The 21282-nt window shown below is 30.2% G+C and overlaps 1 protein-coding gene across 1 annotated transcript; it reads left to right on the top strand.

The window, feature by feature from the left end:
* Positions 1–554: 554 nt before the first annotated feature.
* On the top strand, positions 555–5627 carry Vacht (Vesicular acetylcholine transporter). The gene is made up of 2 exons (XM_074258438.1): positions 555–692; positions 1003–5627. The coding sequence occupies exon 2, from the start codon at positions 1167–1169 to the stop codon at positions 2913–2915; it is 1749 nt and encodes a 582-aa protein (XP_074114539.1). The 5' UTR covers positions 555–692; positions 1003–1166; the 3' UTR covers positions 2916–5627.
* Positions 5628–21282: the final 15655 nt, after the last annotated feature.

The raw sequence follows: 21282 nt of genomic DNA, 5'->3' as shown, positions 1-21282 counted from the left end.
TTTGAAGAGAAAAAATTTATCAAATTTTTAAAAAGAAAAAATTTGTCAAATTTTTGAAGAGAAAAAATTTGTCAAATTTTTTATTTTGGTAAATTCAAAGTTTGTTGAAATAGAAAAAATTTTTTTAATTAAAAAATTTTAAAGCCAAGTGAATTATTAATATTTTTTAATATTGGTTGATTAACTTCAAAATTTTTCTAACAATCCAAAATTTTTTTTTTTAAATTCAAATAAAAATGTTTTCTATTTATTTTTTGATCTCTAAATTTTGAATTAAAACTAAATTAAGTGTTGAAATAAAAAAAAAAATTTGATGATTTTTAATTTAACCAAAAATACAAAATTTCCAAAAATTTAATAAAAAAGCACTTAAATTTCCACGAAAAAATGAAAATTTCACCAGCGTTACCTTAGAGAGTAATCAAGCCAGTAGTTGAAAGGTAGTCATTAACTTAGTGGGTCATGAGCCGTACCGATCAATAACCATGTTGCAGACTCGGTAGAGGACTCGGCTGAAAAGGTGGAGGGCCCGGGGACCCAACGAGCCAAGGAGTCGTCAAACGACTCGAGGGACGAGGACAGTGCTAACGACATATCATCCACACTGAGTGGTCTACTGGCCGGACTTCCGGCGCTGCCGGGGCCCCAACGTCTCGCATCATCCTTGAGGCAGAGATTTTCCACCAACTCAGGTAAGACGACAAAAGATTCGCCCTAAATTCACCCTAGAATCTGCTTAGAAGGGAGCCTGACCCGGCTTGCTTAGCTACCAAACGATTAACTGGCTCCCTAACGATAACGTTAGCAGTTAACTGATCACTGATGATCGTGATCTATTGCCAGGTTCTCTTTTTGCTCTAGACAGTCGTCTAAAATTGACCAGGCCGGGCCAGGGCTCTCTGACAAAGCTAACCGTCCCTTCTGTAAAACAGAAACTTCCCCTCCAATAAAAATTGTTTGACCACTTAATGATGACCACCAATCACGGTTAATTTGTTGTAGGTTATCCCCGGCCCGGCCTGATGCGGTCATCGATCCCGAGCTTCGCGGATTTCTTTCCGTTTTCGGCAGTGTTATAATTAACCGACCCCCCAACGTGATCTAACAAAGCCACCAACGAAGGACATTGATCATCTATCAAGTAGTCTATCAAGCAATCCTTTACAATGGCGTCAATAAAGATCCCAGTGATAAACCTCGAAGTGGGCGAAGTTAAGGACATAGTTTGGGACAAGCTTCAGGAGCCAAAGTCCCAACGAACATTGGTCCTTGTGATAGTCTCGATAGCTCTTCTGCTGGACAACATGCTTTACATGGTGATAGTCCCGATAATACCCGATTACCTGAAGTACATAGGAGCCTTCGACGACGAGCCGGTACCTGCTAACACAACCCAATCAGGACCGCCGAGCCACCACGGACAGGATTCAGCAACAGGAGTCCTGTTTGCTTCAAAAGCCATCGTCCAGTTGATGGTAAACCCCTTCTCAGGAGCGCTGATCGACAGGATTGGGTACGACATCCCAATGATGATCGGGCTCTGCATCATGTTCCTTTCAACGGCAGTCTTCGCTTGCGGCCGCAGCTACGGAGTCCTCTTCTTTGCTCGGAGCTTGCAAGGAGTAGGCTCTGCGTTTGCAGACACATCAGGCCTGGCGATGATAGCAGATAGGTTTACTGAAGAAGCTGAGCGGTCAAAAGCGCTGGGAATCGCTCTGGCGTTCATCAGCTTTGGGTGTCTAGTGGCTCCGCCATTTGGAGGCGCCTTATATCAGTTTGCCGGTAAAGAAATGCCATTTCTAATTCTGGCATTCGTTTCCCTGGCTGATGGATTCATGCTGCTGCTGGTGATGAAGCCGCTCAAGGAGCAAATAAAGGAGAGTCATGATCGCCAGCAGACCCCAACTGTTCCAATCTGGCGGCTGTTCATGGATCCTTACATTGCAGTTTGTGCTGGTGCGTTGATGATGTCCAACGTAGCTCTGGCGTTTTTGGAGCCTACCATCTCGTTGTGGATGGAGGATCACATCACCAAGGACAATTGGAAAATGGGAATGATCTGGCTGCCTGCTTTCTTTCCACATGTCTTTGGTGTGGTTATCACTGTGAAGATGGCAAAGCAGTATCCTCAGCATCAGTGGCTGATGGCAGCGGGAGGTCTCGCTCTTGAAGGACTCTGCTGCTTCATCATCCCTTTTTCGACCTCTTACAAGTTTCTGATGCTGCCAATCTGCGGGATTTGCTTTGGAATAGCGCTTATAGACACCGCGTTGCTTCCTACGTTGGGATATCTTGTGGACGTTCGCTACGTATCGGTCTACGGAAGCATTTACGCGATCGCTGACATATCCTACAGCTTGGCCTACGCCGTAGGACCGATAATTGCGGGTGGAGTTGTTGAAGCAATTGGTTTTACGGCTCTCAACATCGGAATTGCTTTCTCCAATTTGTTGTACGTTCCAGTCCTGTACTACCTCAGACATATCTACGACTTCAAGCCCTTCCAGGACGAAGCTAATGTCCTGATGCAAGACCCGCCTGACAAGGAGTACCAGACCTACGTGCTCCAGGAGCAGCGGCCCATAAGCGGCGACGTTGGCAATCACCTCACTCAGCAGAGGATGGAAACTGACGTTGATCAGGACACTGGTTATCAAGGGTATCAAGGGAACTATCAAGAACAGACCTCCTATGTGCAGCAGCAGCCCCAACCTTACGCCCAGTATGATCAATATGGACAAGGACAGGGACAAGGACAGCGACTGGGACAAGGACAAGGACAAGGACAAGGGCAGAGGCAGTATCAGCAGAACTACACCGAACAGCAGGGACAAGTTGGTGACGCTAACCCCTTTAGGAGAGCAGAACCAGAACCTAGACAAGATGCTAATCCGTTTAGGCAAGGAATGTACTAATTGAGTAACGTTTACGATTAACGTTTTTTTTAATCCGTCTTCGTAGGTAGGCTTCCATGGTTTCATTATTATAGGGGGAGTGTTACAGTGCTGTGATTATTATTTCGTGTGGTGATTGTGGTTCTGTTAGTTAATGGTGTTTATTTATTTTGTGTTATTATTTTTTTATAAGTTCCTGTGCTCCCAGTCAGCAAGGGAACCTGGAACTTGAGTTTGTCGCAGCTAGGAGGTTAGTTTATCGTTGCTGAACCAGGATAACATATCAGGTGCCCAGTATTGATTAACGCTTTTCATTATGAAGCTGTTTGTCAATAGTTGGGCGCCCAAAGTAGCAAGTAAGTCGTTAATAGGTTAATATTATTAGGGATTATTATTAAGATTATGGATTTAGTGTTCATTGATGTCGCGTTAATTATCAAACATTTTGATATTTATTGATGCTAAAGATTTTGGCAATGTTCATAAAGAAACTTAGGATCTGACCTATTTTAATTATGGTCATACATGATCATATGTGATCACACCGGGTCACATTTGATCAGATGTGGTCAAATCTCATTCGAAATGACCATGTCATATCACATACGAACACAACATCCGATTAGATATGATCAAATCTGATCACATGGAATCATATATGATGTATTCTGATCAGGTATAGTCATATTTGATCAAGTGTGATCACTTGTATTCAGATATGATCATATTGAGTCAGAAATGGTCATGTCTCATAAAGAGTCATGTATGTCCTATTTGATCAAATATAAGTACAATATCTGATCAGAAATGATCTAATCTGATCGTGTGAGATTATATGTAGTAAAACCTTATCGGGTATGGTCATGTGCGATCAGATGTGGTCATGTTTAGTTGGAAATTATTATATTTACTTAAATATGGTCATATTGAATTAGATATGATTACATTTACTTGAATATGGTTATGTTGAGTCAGATATGGCCATGTTTGGTCGGATAAAAACACAAAATTGAAACATGTGGTTAAATCGGATCATTTGAGGTCATATAGGATTAAAAGTAGTCAGATATAATTATATGTAATCAAATATGTTCATATTTGGTCAAATAAAATAACGAAATTTGATCAGATACGGTCAAATTTGATCGCGTGGGATCATGTATGCTCAAACCTGATCAGATATGACCATGTTTGATCAGATATGATCACATACTGTCAGATACATTCATATTTAGTCCGATACAGTCATATTTGGTCAGATAAGTCATTTTTAAATGGTATGGTCGTATTTCATCAGATATGATCACGCATATGATCATAAATGGTAAAATTGGGTCAAATGCGGTCATACTTGATCAGATGTAGTCACATTTGATCGCGTGGGATTTTATATAGTTAAATCTGATCATATATAGCCAAAATTAGTCAAATATGACCATGTTTAGTCTTACACGGCAATGTTTAATCAGATATGGTCACATATGATCAGATATAGCTATATTTGATCAGATACGGTCATATTTGGTCAGATATGGTCACATATATGATCGGAAATTATAAAATTTGGTCTAATGTGGTCATAATTAATCAGATATGATCACATTAATTTTAAATGTAATTATTAACGCGACATTAATCGTATTGATGAATGTGGGAGGTACCGAGTCGTTTTCAAAGGAATTCGGATTTTGGACTTCCGTAGGTCGGGTACGTGCTAATAAATTTGCTTTTAATTAATTATAAATTTTAATGATTAATTATAATAAAATTAAGGAATAAATAAGGTTAATATGAATAAAAATAATAATAATAATTAATGAATTAATGTAATTGTAGGGGCTGATGAGCTTTCGGTCGACTTATTAAATATTTTTGGTTAGCGATACTTTTAAGCTTCCAAAATATTTTTTTTTTAAATTACCGTTTAGTTTTTTATTCGTAAGGGGATTAGACAATTAAAAATGTCGCAGATAATCCTCACCTACTCGTCAATACTCGTAGGCGTTGCGAGTCGCAGAAAATATTATCAACATTAATGGATAATTATAATTATTAATGAAGATACATATTATTAGGATGATTAATAGTAATTAATTATAAGTTATAAGTTGTAAGATTATTGTAATGATTAAGGCTATTGTAATGTAAGTGTATATTGGATGCTTTGACTTTGCAGTGCCTCGGAACAAAAGTTAATGTTATGTAACACTTGATTAATTAATTAATTAATAGATATATCCGTTGAAATTTTTAGAGGTTATTTATTATTAACTGTAGTCATTAGTTGGTTGTCTTTGCTCGGTTAAATTAATTATTAATTATTAATTTAACTAGCATTTTATTCATAAACGTAAATGAAAATTATTTTTGTCATTAACCTTAATAATAAGTACAGAACATATCGAATTTTTTAAATTGTTGATTAATGCCGATTAATCTGTAGGAGGTAGAAGGTTATGAATGCTGAATGGGTGTTAGTTAATTTTATATTTTTTAATTATTAATTACTTATAATTAACAATTTATATTTTTTTTTATTGAGTATTTTTATGTAAATAACTTTTTATAAGTTGATAATGAAATTTCTTTTTTAATTATGCAACTAGAGAAAATTTTTTTAAATTTAATTAACTAAGATTTTTTTGAACAAAATAATTTTAAAAAAATTAATTTTTTTGTTTTTTAATTTTATCTAATTTTGAAATTTTTGAAAAAAAATTTTAGTTGGTAATTTTTTTTTTCACATTCAAAAAAAAATTTTTTTTTTTTATAAAAATATTTTTTTTTAATTTTATAAAAAAATTAAAATTAAAAAAAATTTTTTTTTGAAAATTCTATCAAATTTTAAAATATTTGAAAATTAAAAAAAAATTTAGTTTGCAATTTTTTTTCACATTCAAAAAAATATTTTTTTTTTTTTTGATAAAAATCATTTTTTTAATTTTTCAAAAAATTGAAATTGAAAAAAAAATTTTTTCAATTGATTTTCAAAAAAATCAAATTTCAAAATTATTAAAAATTTTTTAAAAAATTTAGTTGCAATTTTTTTTTCACATTCAAAAAAAAAATTTTTTTTAATAAAAAGTTTTGTTTTGAATAAAAATATGTTTTTAATATTATAAAATATTGAATTTTTATAAAAATAATTTTTTTTTAATTTATAAATAAATTTTTCAATTTTCAATAAATCAATTTTTTTAATTTTTACTCTAGTTGTATAATAAATTAATTTATAATCAAAAATTAAATAAAAATAAATTTTCTTATTAATTATTGTTAAATGTTAATAATAAAACTATTAATTGTACTTCACTCATTTAAATCAATAATTCGCCTATTGTAACATATCGTAAATATTGAATACATAAATATATAAATAAAAATGAAAATATTGAAAAATATATCATATATATAAATATATAAATAAATATATATACATTATAGAGAAGAAAAAAAATATATCGACTATATCAGTTGTATAGGTGTCTTAAATTATGAAGCTAGTAAATAAAATATCAATAATTATAATAAATTAAATATTTTTATTGAATTTACGTTATTAATTTGAAGTTAATTATAAAAAAATTAATTAACTAGAAGAAGTTCATATATTCATTAGATAATTGAATAAAATTAATATCATAATTATAATATAATAATTTTAATTAGAAATTAAAAAGTTGACAAAATTACAAATTTTAATAATTTAAAAATTACATTTTTTTTTTTCATTAAAATTAAAAAAAAAATTTTGGCAGTTATTTCTTGAATTAATAACTTATTTTTTGTTTTTTAAATAAAATAAATTAATAAATTTTAACTTCAAAATTATTTATTGTAAGTAATTAATATTATTTAATTTTAAAAAAATTTATAATTGAAATTAAATGAAAGCTTTGATTTTATTACTAAACAGTTGTGTATATTTAAATTTTATTATTTATTATCGACACTAAAAAAAAAAAATCATTAATAAATTAATAATAATTATAATAATAATAATAATAATAATAATAATAATAATAATAATAATAACGATCATTTAATTGGAACAAATGAAAGAAGTATATTTAATTGAACATGAAAGTATCTTGAAATAATGGATGGTATATAAAAATAATAATAATAATTATAATAATAATAATAAAATTAATAACAATAATAGTAATAATATTAAGAATAATAATAATTATTATGATAATGAGAAAAGTAACCCCGAAATACTGCGAATGTAATTGGAATAAAGTATAAACTGCATGGACATTGTAATGTTGTTGAAATAATTATTAAAAATGTCATTGTTATTTAAATCTGTGTTTTTTTTCAATTACATCCTTAAATCCTTCATTTTTTAAGGCAACACTAGGGTAACTAGAATAAATATTTCAATTTTATTAGTTTCTATTTGTGATTTAAAAGTTAAATTTAATAGTAATTAGTATTCATCAATACATAGTGATGTTTCGGAAAAAATCCAAGTACATGTTTCTATTCTTAGCAGAAAAATTTATCTCTCAGTGTAGAGAAACTCTTTTACTATTTTGAACTGTAAAAATTACATTATTTGTAGAGATGGAGCAAAATTACAGTTTCAAATAATACGTCATCCCTATTTTTGAATTTTATTAGTTTCTATTTGTGATTTAAAAGTTATAATCTCACACTAATTTTTTGCAAAATAATTATAAAATTTAGTAATTACAGTCCGACACTGAAATTTTGTTTACAAATTTCTGATGCCTTACCAACTAAGTCGTTATTTTGTTTCTTTTTTCAACACCAAAAATTATTATTAAAACTATAAATTTTCCAGCGTTGAAATCTAAAATAGTTTAAATGAAAGAGGGAATGGCACTCGAATCCTTGTTGGTTACAGTTTTTGGATCCTCGTTGGTAAAGTAACAAACTTTTATTTGTTCTGACGGTTGACGGACTCGAACACTCGACCTCTTGATTTTAAGACACATCCTCTAGACACACGGCCAATCCACAACAACAAAACCAAACAAGTTATTCTCGTATTTAAACGATTTACTAACAAACTTTAAATATTACAATTTAAAACTGTTAAAATTGACAAACTTGGAATTTTACTTTTAACATTTAAAGTTTTCTAAAACTACTTCCTCCATAATTAAATTTATTGGTTAGTGTAGTAGTGGTAAATTCTAGCAACAAAAAGTGTAAGTACTCTAGTGTAGATTGTAATACTTACCAGCTCTTTTATAAGCCTTCGGCTTTTACTAGTTCACAGTATAATTTACATTATTTATTAAAGTTTAAAATATTTTGTTAATTAACCAAAAAATATTTCACCTGGAAATCTTAATGTTACCAGTTTCATTTGTGAATTAATAGTTCCCGAATACTGAAAGCTCCCAAAATAAAATCTAAGTACTGCTTTCATATTTCAAGTGACTAAAAATCCACTTTAAAATTTTTAAATTTACAATTTTTTATTAAAAAGTCTTATTACTAATATTTAAATTCCTAAAATTTGCACTGTAAAATTTACACATTTTTTTTCACGGACAATTTCGACTGCAAAAATTGTAATTATTTAATTGCTCTTTTAAAAATTAATAAAGCAATTGATTAATAAAAACAATTTATGAATTTTTAATGATCGTTAAGACGTCACATGCGTGTATGGCGCTCCTAGATCCTCGTCTATGTATATAAATATATAATGTAGTAGAAACGTCACCCTACAGAGAACTACCCCTATTGGACTACACCCTAATATAAATATTATTACACTTTGATGGGGTTAACCAGACACTGCGTTATGAATTTTTTTTTTTTTTTTTTTTTTAGTATATTCTATTATGTATATCATATTATCTCCACATACGCAATTTTCAGATCGGGATAGACGAATTCCACTTGACACGTGTCTACTTGAACCCGAGGATGGCGGAACAATGCCTTTGCGTACGGACTAGTATTATATTATGTTATGCTATATTATATGACGCTTTAGCGGGTTACAATACCTGGGATATGTCAACGACTAATACGACCCCAAAGATACCTTGGTGTAGATATAAATATACATTGTGTGTTTCACTGTGAGTGCTCCCTTTCAGCTAGGGGCTTTGAAAGCTTTTTTTGTCTTCGTCAATGACTTTTTAAATTTTAAGTGTACTTTATATCTTTCCTTTGAAATTTTTAGGTTTTTTATTGATTAGGTTAAATAAATTGGAGAAATTTAATAATTCATATTTTGTAATCAAGAAATTTCCCGACGTAATAGATATTTTACTTACTTCAAAATTCAAAAATTTAACTCAAGAAAATTATGCTTCTGGCTTTAGACAATTTTACAGAAGCGCCGTCTCAAAATGTTGAAAAAATTACACATTACTAGTGTATAAACAATTTTGTGATGGCTACGTAGTATCATTCTTTCTTAACAGCGTGGACCGATCAGGGTTCGAATCCAGTCTTGGGTAAATTTTTCCATTAATTTCAATTTACAAAAAAATTAATATTTTCAAGCTGAGAATATTAAAGTTATCGATTCAAGTATTTTTTTATTGAGCTTAAAAAAAATTTTTTTAAATTAACAAATCTCGTACTTTTCAATAAAAATATTTTTAGCTCAATTTAAGAATAAATTATTTTCTAGTCAAAAGTTATTTTCTTAATTCAAGTTTTTTTATCCTAAAAATTAAAAAAAAATTAATAGAATTCTGAAAAAAAGCTTTTTTAGTCAAAAAACAAATTTTTGAAGGCCAAAATTTTCATCATTAGTTAACTTTTTTTTCTTTGTAGATTTAAAAGCTGAAATAAAATGACTAACATATCAACAGATTCTAGCCGAGTCCGCGAACGCTGTGATGGCTAAGTAGCATCACTCTTTCTTAACAGCGCAGACTGATCAGGGTTCGAGTCCGGACTTGAGTAAATTTTTCCATTAATTTCAATTTATAAAAAAATTAATACTTTCAAGCCTATAATATTAAAGTTATCGATCCAATTATTTTTTTTTTAAGTTTAACGAATAATTTCTTACATTTACAAGTTTGGTACTTTTTCCTATAAATTATTTTTTTTTGCTTAAACAAAGAATGAATTATTTTCTTATCAAAAGTTAATTTCTCGATTAAATTTTGAAATCCTACAAATTGAAAAAAAAATGTATTAAATAACAAAAAAATTTTTTTTTCGTCGAAAAAAAATTAAAAAAATCATCTTAGGCCGAAATTAACCTTTCACTGTGCAGAAATTTTTTTTTTGACCCCCTAAAATTTGGATTGAACTGTGAACTATCCACCAGCAGTAGTGTTTACGTTAAAATTCAAACAAACCGTATTATAAACAGATAAATTTCTTTCAAGTGTTGTGGGTACACCATAGTGAGAACAAGAGCATGATAATCCCCAAATCCGATTATTCGCCTCATCGGTCCCCGACAACATTAGCACCCTCTTTAACGCTCAATCAATGCTTTTTTTCATTTCCATTCCTCAATTCTCCATTCTCTCTTGTTTTGCTTAATATTCAAAATCTTTTATAAAAAATCTAAAAAAATTGACACTGTATCGTTATCGTTAACAATTTTTTGTTTCCAAAAAGTTGATAGTGAGGGTTGAAGTGAAGCTGAAGGCGAATCATGAATAAATAACTATTAAGGGTGTAGTCATGACGACCGTGTCCCAAAACGCCAGGCTCTGTCCTTCTCACTTTGAATTTAACTGTCTCTGTTTCTCTCTGGACGGTATGTCTCTATTTTTTTACCGAACAGTGTGTCCCATTCGTGTTATTATTACTATCTTTGTTATTGTTATTATTATTGGTGTTCTGCTGTTGACGCTGACAATATCTGACGATCAGAGCCAAGCTAACACCCGCTGTGACGTCTAATGGCCTTCAGATCCAGCCGCTCAGGTGTTAGACATTCAATAGCAACTTTTTATTTTAGTGAATGATTTTTGACCAATTTAAGGGCCATTGGCTTTAAATAACACAGAAAAAAAGTGTACAGTAGATCAGGAATATTTTTAAAAATTTGTTTTTGGACTAAAAAAAATTTTTTTCGTTATTTAATATATTTATTTTTAAATTAAAGGGATATAAAAAATAAATTTTGATAAAAAATAATTTATTCTTAATTTAAGCAAAAAAAAATGATTTATATTAAAAAGTACAAAATTTGTTAATTTAAGAAATTGTTCTTTAAATTCAATAAAAAAATACTTGAATCGATAACTGTAATGTTCTAAGTTTGAATGTATTAATTTTTTTATAAACTGAAATTAATGGAAAAATTTACTCAAGTCCGGACTCGAACCCTGATCAGTCTGCGCTGTTAAGAAAGAGTGATGCTACTTAGCCATCACAGCGTTCGCGGACTCGGCTAGAATTTGTTGATATGTTAGTCATTTTATTTCAGCTTTTAAATCTACAAAGAAAAAAAAGTTAACTAACGATGAAAATTTTGGCCTTCAAAAATTTGTTTTTTGACTAAAAAACCTTTTTTTAGAATTCAATTAATTTTTCTTCAATTTTTAGGATAAAAAAACTTGAATTAAGAAAATAACTTTTGACTAGAAAATAATTTATTCTTAAATTGAGCTAAAAATATTTTTATTGAAAAGTACGAGATTTGTTAATTTAAAAAAATATTTCTTAAGCTCAATAAAAAAATACTTGAATCGATAACTTTGATATTCTAGTCTTGAAAATGTTAATTTTTTTATTAACTAAAATTAATGGAAAAATTTACCCAAGACTGGATTCGAACCCTGATCGGTCCGTGCTGTTAAGAAAGAGTGATACTACGTAGCCATCACAAAATTGTTTATACACTAGTAATGTGTAATTTTTTCGGCATTTTGAGACGGCGCTGCTGTAAAATTGTCTAAAGCCAGAAGCATAATTTTTTTGAGTTAAATTTTTTAATTTTGGAGTAACAAAAATATCTCTTGAGTAGAGACATTTAATTTCTTAGTCTGAAATATTTTATATTTAAATAAAAAAATAGTTCAAATATTTGAAACTTCTGAGCTGAAATTCTATGTTGTCATTTTTTTCTGCACCTTTAAAAGTAATCTTGATTTTTTTTTAATTTCCCGATGTCTGAAAAAAAAATACTTTTTTTGAAATCGCTTTAAATTGAAGGTTTTTTTTTAATTTTTTTTCTTTTTTATCCGATTTTAAGCTTTAAAACTATAGATAATTTTTTTTTGTCCTTATCAGTTATCAGCAATCGAGTAACGACTCCTCTAATCTAGGATGAAAAATTGAAGCTAATTCAAATTAGTATTCCATACGGAGAAGCCCCAAGGCCTTTTCTCCCCGGACAAGATAAAATAAATGTATAACATTTTAGCAGATAAGCAAATACAATTGGACATGGTAAAAGAATTCGTATCAGATTCTCACTAGATAGAAATCCAGAGCGAGAAATGTCGGTAGTCCTCAGGGATTTGCTCGTACAATGCTAGAGCATCCGAAGTGTTCTGGCAGAAGGGGAAGGGAAAGGGGAAGAATGATAAAAGAAAGAATTTGAAACCCTTGTAGAAGGATCCACTCATAATCCGACTGCACACGTGGCCCCTTTTTATTTTTTCTTTTTAGAGCCACTAGAAAATCCGCGTGCCCTATCTTGGATTCGAACGAGACTTTCTTGGCGCAGAGACAATACGCTGCCCGAGAGTAATTTCAGAGTGTAAGGGAGTCTTGGATGAGGTGAAGCCGAGGACAGAGAGGGAGGCTTCAAAAGATGATGTGAAAGATTCAACTACTAGTTGTCGTGGTTTGGGTTACAGCTAAATGTGGGATCGTGTAAGGGTCGACGCCAGATAAAATGAGATCGTGTTCTCGCTCAGCAAGGGGATGGGAGCATTAAAATTAATGGAAAGATCAAGGAGAAAAGAAATTGGTACATCGACGGGAAAATTCTATGGGCCTTTTTTTGATACTTGATATTTTACCTCAGGATGTGTGTTTTTTTAGCTTTCCAGTGGTGAGGTCCATTGTTTTCAATTATCAGTTGGCTATTTTGGAGTTTAAGTCCGCCAATTTTCAAGTTGTTTGAATTTAGTCCGATAACATTCGAAAATAAAGTACCGGCGGGTAATAAGACCTAGCTAAGGAAGATTTTGAAAAAAATCCAAAATATTGCATTTAATTATTGCAATGTATCATTAATTTTCAAATTAATATATAGCCATTAATTATTAATTACATTTAACCTCAATAAGTTACTTAAACGATCTTTAGTTAAATATGGGCTTAATCGTCATCTTGAATAACTTTAATTCAGAAAACAGAGAAAATAATTCGGACAGCCCAGACCGGGAATCGAACCCGGATCTTTCGGTTATGCACTAAGGGCTCTTCCAGTTAAGCTATCTGAGACATCGTCAGTAACAACCTTTCAGTCGGCTAATAATTTTTTGTTTAACACGACAAAAAAAAAATGTTTACTAAAATATAGCCAACATAACTATTTATCAATAGTTACTTAAACTAATGCGTAGTTCGAATAACTACAAAAAAAAGTTCAAAAAACTATACTTTTATACTTGTGACGTTATAATTCAGCTAACCATGCATTTTTCTTTCAGTGTAGCATGCGAGTCAGTCAATGAGTTTCAATAGTAATCTACTGCTAAAAAATAACAATTGAAGCCCTAAATTGGGCGCCAATTTTAAAGTTGTCATAATTTAACGGCTTATTAGCCAAAAAATTGGTCACAATTTTGTTCAAAAGCTTTAAAACTCGGCTACAAGTTGTATCTGAGCTTTTAAATCGATAAGTTATTCGAAACTCTAAACTATTATTGAAAAAATAACAATTTCAGGCTTTTATTGGGCGCCAATTTCAAAATTGTCATAAACATGCTCCTGACGGTTCAAAAATTAATCAAAATTATATTCAGAAGCTTGAAAACTCTTCTTCAAGTTGTATCATCAGCTTTAAAATCAATAAGTTAGTCCTAATATAAAACCACTATTGAAAAAATAACAATTGGGCGCCAATTGATGAATTCTTATCGTCTAGACCTAAATTAATCTAAAAATTACCTCTCAAACGACTTAAATCATTGAAAATCGTAAATTCAAAGCTCCGCAGGACTAAAGCGAAATAATTTTCGAACCCGCCGGAAATATCAAGCACTATAACTTCCGTTTATGGCTTGACAAAGGAGAGAAGTGATAAAAAACGTGGGCTTGAAGTCTTCTTGGTCTTGAAAAGCTGCGGTGAGAGGTGAGTGTGGGGTTAAATTGCCGAGGGTTAACAGTAACAATGCCCCAAGCGTTTTATTTTTTTTCTTGCACGTCCTTTGTCTAAGATGACTCTTTTTAATCCAGTTTTTCAGTAAAAAATTATTCTCCTTGGTCGATATAGATCTAATAGTTTTTCTCCTTTAGTAGAAAACTACCCGGCAACCAAGGGGACAGGGGATGGTATTTAAGCAAGGTATAAATCGACGTAGGGTGAAAAAGATATATGACTGGAGGCGCATTTTCACATTATCCGGCGAATAAATAATGTATCCACATGTTACGTGTCTGTTGGTTATAAAAGAAAAAAAAACATTTTGTATTTTTGTATTTTATTTTTCTTCATCGTAAATTATGCTATGACAACGATCCGTCATCATTTGTTATGTTATATGAGGACGTGGATTATTTTACGGGTGAAGTTTTTGCTTCTTCCCTTTCTAGAGGGTCATAAATGCACTTTTTTTTTTAAATAACGTGAGAACGTAAATTTGTATACCATATGTGAGTCTAAACAGTTTTTGATCATTTTTTAAGCAACCTAATGTATAACCCTCTATAGAAGTCTTTTGGTTATCCCGCCATAAGTTGAGTAAAAATGGTCACAAAAAAATTTTAAAAAAAGAAAATCAAAGCTTAAAAGACGTCCTTGAAGGTAAAAAGAACCAAAATTTTGAAAAAAAAAATTTTTAACCTACTTGTGAGCTAAAAACGAATTTATCAAAAAATCGATTTTTTGGTTTTTGGGAAAAATGAGATTCAAAAAAATTTTTTTTAAACTTTTGGCTCAAAAGAGTTAAAAGAAAATTCTTTGAGATTTAATATGAGCTTTTGAAAAAATTTTTGTGACCATTAGTTGCTGAGATATCGCGTGTCGAAGTTACGAACAAGTTTTCCCGAAAATGATGGGTGAATTATGTAACAAAGAAAACTTTTTCTGTGTTAGATTAACATCTAAATTTAACATGGGATCTTTTTTTTGGCAGTTTTGAGCTTGTTATAGTGTAATGCCTGCTAAAAATTCCGAGGCATAGATCACGTAATAAGAGATGCAAAAATTGGTTTCAAATGCTATCAATTGAGAATCTAGGAATTCTTATAAAATTCAAGTTTTCAATGAAGGCTTCACCCCAATTATGAGTAGAAGAAGGGGTGGCGAATTTTAATGATAGGAAAAAATGGGTGGGATTACAGCACGAAGTTAATTAAAAGTTGATTAACAAATTTAATCACCGGGTTAATTAGCGCTCGAAAAAGAGAAGAATGATGCAAAAAAGAAGAAAAAAAACATGAAGTTTATTCGGTATAATTATTAGAGGCTCGGGGATGAGGATAGGGAGCATGAGGGTGAGTGTAAGTGCGAGTGTGAGTAAAATCGATGACCACGTAGTAATTCCATCGGCGTAAAAGCGAAATGGCTTGATTAACTGACGACGTGTCGTTACCCAGACCCCCAAATTCCCGATTGCCTATTGCCTATTGCCTATTGCTAAGACTACAAGGGTCGGCTTGTGCACAATCAGCCCCCGTTTGCCACCCCACAGCATCCTCGACCCTCACAACACCAGTAACATCAACTTGTTCGTTCTTGGGATTCTTTACGCTTCTCCTCCTCACTCTCAAGAAAGAAGAATAACAGCTAGCTCGGGTAAATAATTTTTTTTTAAAATAACAAATTTACTATTATTTTTTTTTTATTTAACCAATAATAAAAGTAATCAATTAATTTCACTTCGCAGAAATTATTTAAAAATTGGCTACTCCGCAAATTTCTCTCCAAATTTTTTACAGTGTATGCTTCAAGTCTGGTGTGATGAAAAAACTTATTTTTTTTTTTTACTTACCACCCTTATGATAAATCTTACCAAGCATACGCGTTTAGTACCCCACGAACGAATCTAACCGTATCGAAACGACAAAATAAATTTTTTTGTTACACACCAACACCGGCTATTATTATGAGCGTATACTCTAGTATAATATTATCCAAGACATATGGGGAATGGCTACTCATGAATGCTACTCCTGTAATGCTACTTTATGATCCTTTGAATGTTTATTTATCGCAACATGTAGTCTTATTTCATGACCATAATATTCACGTTGATATCAGTGAGGGTCAGAAAAAATGATAGATTCTAAAATAAAATTAAAAAAATTTTAGATTTTATTTTCTTACGAAAAAAAAGTATTCTAAAATTTACCGTAAAGGTAACAGCCCCCATTATTGACACTATAAGTGTGATCATGAATATTTGAATTTTTTTATCGTGCTTCAAATCAATACTGTCAACTTTTTTTTTAGGGCACCTTACTCATTATTTCTACTTATATAATTTAATTAATTAACTTTAATAGGAATAAATTTAATAATTATTATGTCAACTTAAAACCAACAGGTCGAATGTATGTATTATTGACAGTGCAAAAAATTCAAAGAGCCGGTTATTGACATACCATTGACCCTATTATTGACAGGTCGTTTATTACAGTTAAATTTATATTAACTTATATTAAATTAAATTTTTATTATTTTAAAATTCGTTCAAGACCTAGCTTTTCTATATTTTTTACCAGGTTTTTTTTTGCAATTTTTTCTAGTCTCAAATACTTACTTTGATTCTTATAAAATCACATGACAGTATGTAAACATTAATACATTGACATGTATGTTGAGGGAGTTAGGTTGCCTTACATTATGGCCTATGTCGTTAGTTGACGCAAGTTAATTTTTATGTCCTCATCATTGACATCCGCTATTTTAAAATTTATTTCAACTCGATAAAGTATAAATAAATGATTGCATGGTTATTTAGACTATAAATAATCTAAACTAATTTTAAACAATGTAATTACATAAAAAAAACATTGAGAAATCTGGATTTGAAAATAAGGTCTTTCTTAACAATGTTTTTAAGAAATTACAAACGTATAAGCAGTTTCGGCCTACTTGAAAAAATGAAATTTTCTTGCGGTAAATAGTTTATACCTTGGAATTAAATTTTACTATTTTTTAATTTTAAAAATATGTAAAATTGTCATATAATATCAATAATTGTAATTATTTACAGATTTTGATAATGAAGTAATTAAATTAATTAGAGTGTTAATAGTGGGGGCCCTGTCAATAACAGGGGCTTTTACCTTAGTCAAAAATAATTATTCATCGTACTAATTTTTCACGTTTATTATTTTTTATCCGTAAAAATAAATAGTACTTTTCTCAATTTTTTTGACATTATATTTGTAAATAAGGTACCGCCGGGTAATAAGGTCTAGCTAAGGGAAATTTTGAAAAAAATCCAAAATATTGCATTTAATTATTGCAATGTATCATTAGTTTTTAAATTAATACATTAGCCATAAAATATAATGGAGTAATGGTAATTTTCACCATAAACAAACACAAAATTAAATTTTTTCAAAAACCTTGCGAATAGGCCTTATTTTACTACGGTAGGGTAATCAGGCCCAAGGGTTATACATACTAGAAATAGTTATACTATACTTGATAAAATTGGTATTAGAGATCAATCATCACTTAAATTGAGCAACAATACTTTTTAAGATGTTGATAAAAATTAGAACAATGATTTTTAATTATTAAATATAAAATTATAAAAAATGTTTACCATTTACTCAAATCGTTTTTTAGAAATTCTTCTGCGCTACTTTAGCATATTTAGGATGATGAAATATAGAAGCCAAAGAACGTTGTATCGGGACTTTATAAACTTGTAGCGACATTTCTATACTAGACGCTTCTACTAGAGAAGTCTTTAGCGGAAGCGGTTATTTTAAATATAGCATTTCTATCACTTAGGCCTTATTACCCGCGGGTACCTTAATTATTGAAAAAATTTTTAATTAGATCAAGAATTGCAAAATGTCCCACGATCTTTTCACAATATTTTTAAAATAAAATTTCTATCGCATATCTCGACTTGTAATTTGATAAATAAACATATTCAAACTGAAAAAAAAAAAAAAAAAAAAAAAAAGTATTAGCCAATCTGGAGGCGAGAATAGTTAAGCAATTATGGTAGTTTTTAATCGAGGCCAAGCGCATCAGACAAACACTATATTATATTATTATATATTATATTGTAGATCCTCAATCTCCTCATCTCACATATTTAAACTCAATCTCAATCTCGACTTACTAAATATCTGTATACACAGTTCGGTGCAACTAAGAAGTAAGAACTTCATACACAACCCGAGCAGTGAATTAGAGAGGATTGAGGATCATCTCTGGATGGAAATCGAGGCAAATAACTCTTACGATATTTCATGTATCAGATGGAGATGCAAATCCAGATGGACGATGCATCACTCATTTCGAAATCATCACCACTTTCTATCGCAAACTCTTTCATTAAATTCATTGCTGAATGTTTATCCAATTTACGATTAAAAATTCTTAAAAGTTTTTTATTTTAGATATTAAGGGATCATTCTGGTTCCGGCGCTCGAAAAAAGACAATTTTTATTATTTTTTTACACAGAAACTATTATAGATATTTATGTAAAATTTATTCAGCTCAACAAATACACTTTTGAATAACACAAAAAAATTCTGATTTTATTTTTTTTTTATTTTTTTTTATGAATAAACAACGGATGAACGGAGCTCTGACAAAACGTTGGTATAAAGCTGACGTACATGATAACTTGATAACGGCTCATCTAAAACACAAAAACCAAAATTATTTACCTTCAATATATAAGTAGTTATTGCACCAGCTACGGAGATTAATAGTTATTAATAAATAACAAACTGGCGAAGATTTAAAAAAAAAAAAACTGAAAAATGAGGCTTTTTCTCACAGTTTTTGAGCCTAAAAAAATATTAAAATTCAAAATTTTGATTTGGTTGTAGCTGATGCAATAGCTACTACTATGTAGAATATGTCGTTTAAATTTCATTAAGATCGGGTCTGTGGTTTCGGAGATATCATGTATGTAAACCAGAAAAACATGGCTCTGAAGTAACCGCGCTTAAAGTTTTTTTAATAAAAAAAAGAAAATAATCTTACCTAAAATCAATCAGCAAGGCCGTAACATACAAAATCCCTTGAGTAATTTCAAAAATATTATTTTCTTCCGCTCGAACATCTACATAAACATCGTTAATATAGTTACAGTGACCCGATCACCTAAAAATTTTAGCACAATAGTTTTAGATGTGTACTTCGAAAAATGTAAAAAAATTTTTTTTTTCAAAAATTACAAACCAGAATGACACCTTAATATAAAATTTTATTCCACTACGCTTTTTAATATTTCGGTCTTAAATCTTTAAGGACTTCGAAAGTTTAAGCGCTTTTAAATAAGATTACGCGTAACTTGAATTTATTTCAATTTGAATATATTATTATTCATTTAAGTTCTATAATATATATTTTTTTTAATTTTCTTTTAAGAAAAATAAAGAATCGAAAATTTATATTTGAAATTGTTCGCTCGGAAATATTAAAGAACAAACTCTAGAAAGGTGTATCTAACATTGTTTCATTGTTTTCTTTGCGCATAAAATAACAGCGGTGTTTTTATACTGTTTCTTTCATGTTTTCTTTGATAAAAAAAAACAGAGTGGATATTCTTCAATTCTATTTTTATGAAAGTTTAATGATGTCGCCTGAAGAACGTTTCGGAAGTTGATTATGTTTTATAAACACTGTAAAAAATTGCAGATGATTTCAAACTGATTAAGTTTTTACTTTACAACAATTTCGGATTCGGAGCTTTGAATTTACGATTTTCAATGATTTAAGTCGTTTGAGAGGTAATTTTTAGATTAATTTAGGTCTAGACGATAAGAATTCATCAATTGGCGCCCAATTGTTATTTTTTCAATAGTGGTTTTATATTAGGACTAACTTATTGATTTTGAAGCTGATGATACAACTTGAAGAAGAGTTTTCAAGCTTCTGAATATAATTTTGATTAATTTTTGAACCGTCAGGAGCATGTTTATGACAATTTTGAAATTGGCGCCCAATAAAAGCCTGAAATTGTTATTTTTTCAACAATAGTTTAGAGTTTCGAATAACTTATCGATTTAAAAGCTCAGATACAACTTATAGCCGAGTTTTCAAGCTTTTAAACAAAATTGTGACCAATTTTTTGGCTAATAAGCCGTTAAATTATGACAACTTTAAAATTGGCGCCCAATTTAGGGCTTCAATTGTTATTTTTTAGCAGTAGAATACTATTAAAACTCATTGACTGACTCGCAAGCTACACTGAAAGAAAAATGCATAGTTAGCTGAATTATAACGTCACAAGTATAAAAGTATAGTTTTTTGAACTTTTTTTTGTAGTTATTCGAACTACGCATTAGTTTAAGTAACTATTGATAAATAGTTATGTTGGCTATATTTTAGTAAACATTTTTTTTTTGTCGTGTTAAACAAAAAATTATTAGCCGACTGAAAGGTTGTTACTGACGATGTCTCAGATAGCTTATCTGGAAGAGCCCTTAGTGCATAACCGAAAGATCCGGGTTCGATTCCCGGTCTGGGCTGTCCGAATTATTTTCTCTGTTTTCTGAATTAAAGTTATTCAAGATGACGATTAAGCCCATATTTAACCAAAAATAGTTTAAATAACTTATTGAGGTTCAGTGTAATTAATAATTTTAGGTATAAGAACTTTAATTAAATAATTGTGATGATATTTTACTAGATTTTCCTAGTTAAGAAAATCAGATTTAACTCTCAGTTTGCATTAACTTTTTGAATTTTCGTCCTAATTAAATTTTTTTTTAATCTTCATTTTTCTTTCAATGAAAAAAAAATTGTTTCGTGAAAATTAATTTTTTTTTTTTTTTAATTTTTTTTTAACTTTGGAATTTTTCAATTTTCATTTTTACACAGACCTAAAATATTCTTTTCAAAATTTTTTTTTTCTTTTAAAATTAGTGAACATTTTTTCAAATTTTTTTTTTTTTAAATTTCAATTTGTTTAATTCATTTTCCAAAATTATAATTTTTCAAATTTAAATTTGTAAAACAATAATTTTTTCTTTTAATCACCTTTTTATTTTTATGAACTTTCAATGCCAAGGTGAAGGCCGAATTGGGCTACGTTAATCATTTCGTACAATTTGATAACTAATAGAATTTGAAAGATCGATCGAGATAAA

This window comes from Cotesia typhae, unplaced genomic scaffold (assembly GCF_013202065.1).
Source record: "Cotesia typhae breed Kobodo isofemale line unplaced genomic scaffold, CoteBio_Ctyphae scaffold_91, whole genome shotgun sequence".
In the NCBI taxonomy this organism is placed as follows: domain Eukaryota; kingdom Metazoa; phylum Arthropoda; class Insecta; order Hymenoptera; family Braconidae; genus Cotesia; species Cotesia typhae.
Note: the sequence above shows the minus strand (reverse complement) of the source record. Positions and strands in the feature narration are given on the sequence as shown.